This window comes from Palaemon carinicauda, chromosome 3 (genome assembly GCF_036898095.1).
Source record: "Palaemon carinicauda isolate YSFRI2023 chromosome 3, ASM3689809v2, whole genome shotgun sequence".
Classification (NCBI taxonomy): Eukaryota; Metazoa; Arthropoda; class Malacostraca; order Decapoda; family Palaemonidae; genus Palaemon; species Palaemon carinicauda.
The window spans coordinates 174,050,667-174,054,690 of NC_090727.1; the positions used below are offsets into that span (position 1 = coordinate 174,050,667).

A 4,024-nucleotide genomic window follows, 5' to 3' on the forward strand; every position below is an offset into this window, starting at 1 on the left:
GGAATGCCATTGAGGACAGGACTCCTCGCAAAGCATAATTATTTCTAAATGTTTTTCTAGGGAAAAGTTAAGATCTAATAATCAAGAAGAATGGTCTTATCCATCCCCATCTTCAAAGAAGCGAGGCTGATCTTCATAATCCTCATCAATGACAATATAGCAATTAGGAAATGGCAATGAAAATTACAGTCTTTATACATATTTCGTTTAATATAATTCGTTTTTATTTTACAAAACATGATAAAATATGGAAGGGAAAAAAAAAAGGCAAAACGATCACATCTTTGGCACGGGGGTTTCAGCTAGGGACTGCTTTCTCTGTAGGAGAGAGATGGGCCTCCCTTCTGGCTGCTCCCTCGTTCAGCGGCATAACCTTGGCTGAGAATATAACGTGCGGGCAACTCCCTTATCCCTGGAAGCCGAGAGCGGCAGCGTGGGCGGCGAAGTGGGCGTTTCTGGCAGCAGCCACCTCGGGGGTTTCAACTGTCTGGGCAGGGGCGCCTCCTAAGCCAGCAGGGACAGTATGGGCGAAGGGACCCTGCCATTTGGCGACAGGGGCATCAGGAGCGGCGAAGCGGTGGGTAGGAGCAGGGGCGCGGGCGGGAGCCTGGTGTCCGGCTAAGTGTCCGGCCAGGTGTCCGGCGCTTGGGAAAGTGTTTGGTCCTGGAACGAACTGGCGGTTGTCGCCCAAGTTAGCAGAGAAGGAGAAAGAGTTGAAGGCTGGGACAGGGACAGACTGAGGGACGTGGGTCGCTGCCTGCTGGATTGCACGCTGGTGCTCGATGGGGTCTCTGTGGATGATGTGGATGTCGGGGGCTCTTGCCGCAAGATCGGCGAGGCGGTTGTATTCGGCGATGAACGCGGCGCGAGCGGCTGCTACTTCTGCAGTGTCCATTGGAAATCCATGCTGTGGGGCACCGAGGGCAACACCCAGGACTACGCTAATGAGCACCTGAAGAAGGGGAAGCAACAAAGATTAGCTCCTTGAGTTTTTCGAGAGAGAGAGAGAGAGCACTAATTAAGGAATGTACATGTAATTACTTTACAATCGTAGAAAAATGCAATCCGTTCAAACTTCCATTGGGAAGTGTAAAGTTACAATATCATCCTCACTCTTCTTTTAAAGAATATGTCTATATGTCTGTCTATTTGCACATACCTCCTCAAAACAGTATGTTCCAAAAAGGATGCTTTATGCTTACTTTGATCCTTGTTTAAAATCTACATACAAATATTGAACTATTTTGAGGGAAAAAATCAATTCTATCTAAACGCAAATTACTCTTTTAAAATGAAGAAAGGCGAGTTAGAAGATTCATATGTCAAAAGCAAAGAAAAATACAAAATTAGAATAAAATACATGAAGAATTTTGAACTAAATTCAACACAAGAAAAGTATGTTTAAAGGATAACCAGGTTAGAAATTGAAAACTGCTTGATAAGTAAACAAATAATTCACTTATCTATCGCAAGACAATGTTGCAAATGTACCGAAATATCTGGAAATTAAGTATTTTACTTAGAAAACGGTCGTACTTTAATTCTGGTAGCTATGTTAGAAATATAAACATTGGTGAAAGATTCAAAGTTTAACATATAATACCTAAGTTGGACATCACAATATTACAGATAAATTACTCATTTGTTCACAGTAAGATGATCATTAAAAATCAAAATATGAATAAGTAGATCCTTAAAAACCAAAGACGGCAAACAATTGATAAACTTACGAGAGAACGCATGATGCCGTGTGAAGTTGTATCTTTGCCTGGAAGATGAAGACTGTTGTGGAAGGACCCAAAGCCTCTGGTTTATATACCGTCAGGAACCCGGTGTCCTTGGTAAGCTACGACGGTATACGCCAAGAACCTATGGCTTACATTTTTTTATGAAAAATCTACTTCACTACATCTTCCTAAGCATCAAGTCTCGAGTTAATTGCTACGGGGAATAATTAGTTTGTCTAATTAAGGTCTTTGGTATAGGGAGATTCCTTTAACAAGCTGATGGTATGAGTTTCAGAGGCTGTTAAATCATGCGTTGCAACAGATTTGCCAGCCTCGAGGCTCAGCAGGTCTCTGGTTCAGCTTGATTTCGCCCCAGGGAAAGGGGTTGGCCATATTACGGGCCGCGTCAGAAAGTTATTTAGGGAACATGGCCCAACGAAAGTGAAATTAGGTCTCTTAGCTGCCGCACAGGATTTTTACCTGCGCGTGCCAGGTTTTTTTGCGATTTGTTTTGAAGATATTCCGGATGGGTCCTTTTTTATGTACGCAAATACAATATATACACATATGTTCCTATTTATCAATCTATCTATGTAAAATATGCACGTGAGCATATACATTATACATACATATAAACTCTTATAATTATTCATATATATATATATATATATATATATATATATATATATATATATATATATATATATATATACACACTAGGTAAACAATATATATTTTTATAAACACAATAGGCATATGTGAATCTATATATATATATATATATGTATATATATATATATATATATATATATATATATATATATATATATATATCATACATACATACATACATATATATATATGTATATATATGTATATATATATATATATATACACACACTAGATAAACAATACACATTTTCATATACACAGTAAACATATATGTATAAATATACTGTGCGTATATATATATATATATATATATATATATATATATATATATATATATATATACACACACATGCGTACTGTGTATGTATGTATGTATGTATGTATGTATGTATATATACATATATACATATATTTACAGTATACATATATATACCTGTATATATATATATATATATATATATATATATATATATATATATATATATATATATATATATATATATATGTAGTCTATTATTTTCGTGTGTGTATGAAATGTATCGATATGTGTCTTCGCAACTATAAGTTTTGATCAAACTGCATGACTTGACCTATATAATACTTTAAAAACAAACAAATAAATGTATATTCGTTCTACCTTTATATATTCACATCCACTAATTTAATTGTTCAAGTGACCCTTCTTATCATGGCAGCCGGGCGAATGGAGAGTCATGTTAGGTTGCTGGAGTCTTCTTTTTACTATCTATTATTTTCCTTTATTTTAATCAGCATATTTTCAATTTTTTTTTCTTGTTCTCGGTGTTGTTCAGGGTGAGAGTCTTTCACAAATGCTTAATATTTTGTTGTGTGTTAGTGCCACAACAAATTAACTTTATCAACCGAAATGTTCACATATTAATATAAATTGGGTTATGAAGACAAATTCGGTAAGCTATATATATATATATATATATATATATATATATATATATATATATATACATATATATATATATAGATAGATAGATAGATAGATAGATAGATAGAGAGGTATATAGATAGATAGATATCCATATACTGCACATAATACCTGTACATTACACCGGTGAACACCTGTATATATACTTATGCATGTGCACACATTATATATATACATATGTATGTATATATGAATACATATATATACACACACATATATACACATACATGTGTGCTCATATATAGATGCATATACCGGTTTTCACATACATACATTATATACAGTCCTTATAATAAATATCATAGTATACATTATGTATTTTTCATGTATGCATTTATATAAAATATCAAAATAAAAAGTGAAGAAACCAAGTAAACATTGAACTTTGCAAGTGAAGAAAGATACACAGCATTAATCTCGAACTCCTTTCTACTCCAAATGAAGGTCGCATATCATACGGGGATTCATGTCATATACAAAAGGTACACCGAAGACCATAATACTCCAAAGGGAGGGGAATTCTCTTGTTGCCCTTCGTACGAGATTCCTATTCGAGTTTCACCGGAGAGCCTTTCAGAATGCTAACTATACAACCGTAGGTTCACACCCATTTCGGTTTCCGTGTAGGACTTCGATTTATGTAAGAGCCCTTGGGCTTGTAGCA

The 4,024-nt window shown here is 35.3% G+C and overlaps 1 protein-coding gene across 1 annotated transcript; it reads right to left on the reverse strand.

The window, feature by feature from the left end:
* Window positions 1-230: 230 nt before the first annotated feature.
* LOC137638105 (cuticle protein CP1499-like) lies at window positions 231-1,840 on the reverse strand. Its single transcript, XM_068370198.1, has 2 exons — window positions 1,731-1,840; window positions 231-952 (listed from the first exon to the last, which is right to left on the reverse strand). Exons 1-2 carry the CDS (start codon window positions 1,740-1,742, stop codon window positions 407-409), a joined length of 558 nt encoding a protein of 185 aa, XP_068226299.1. The 5' UTR covers window positions 1,743-1,840; the 3' UTR covers window positions 231-406.
* Window positions 1,841-4,024: the final 2,184 nt, after the last annotated feature.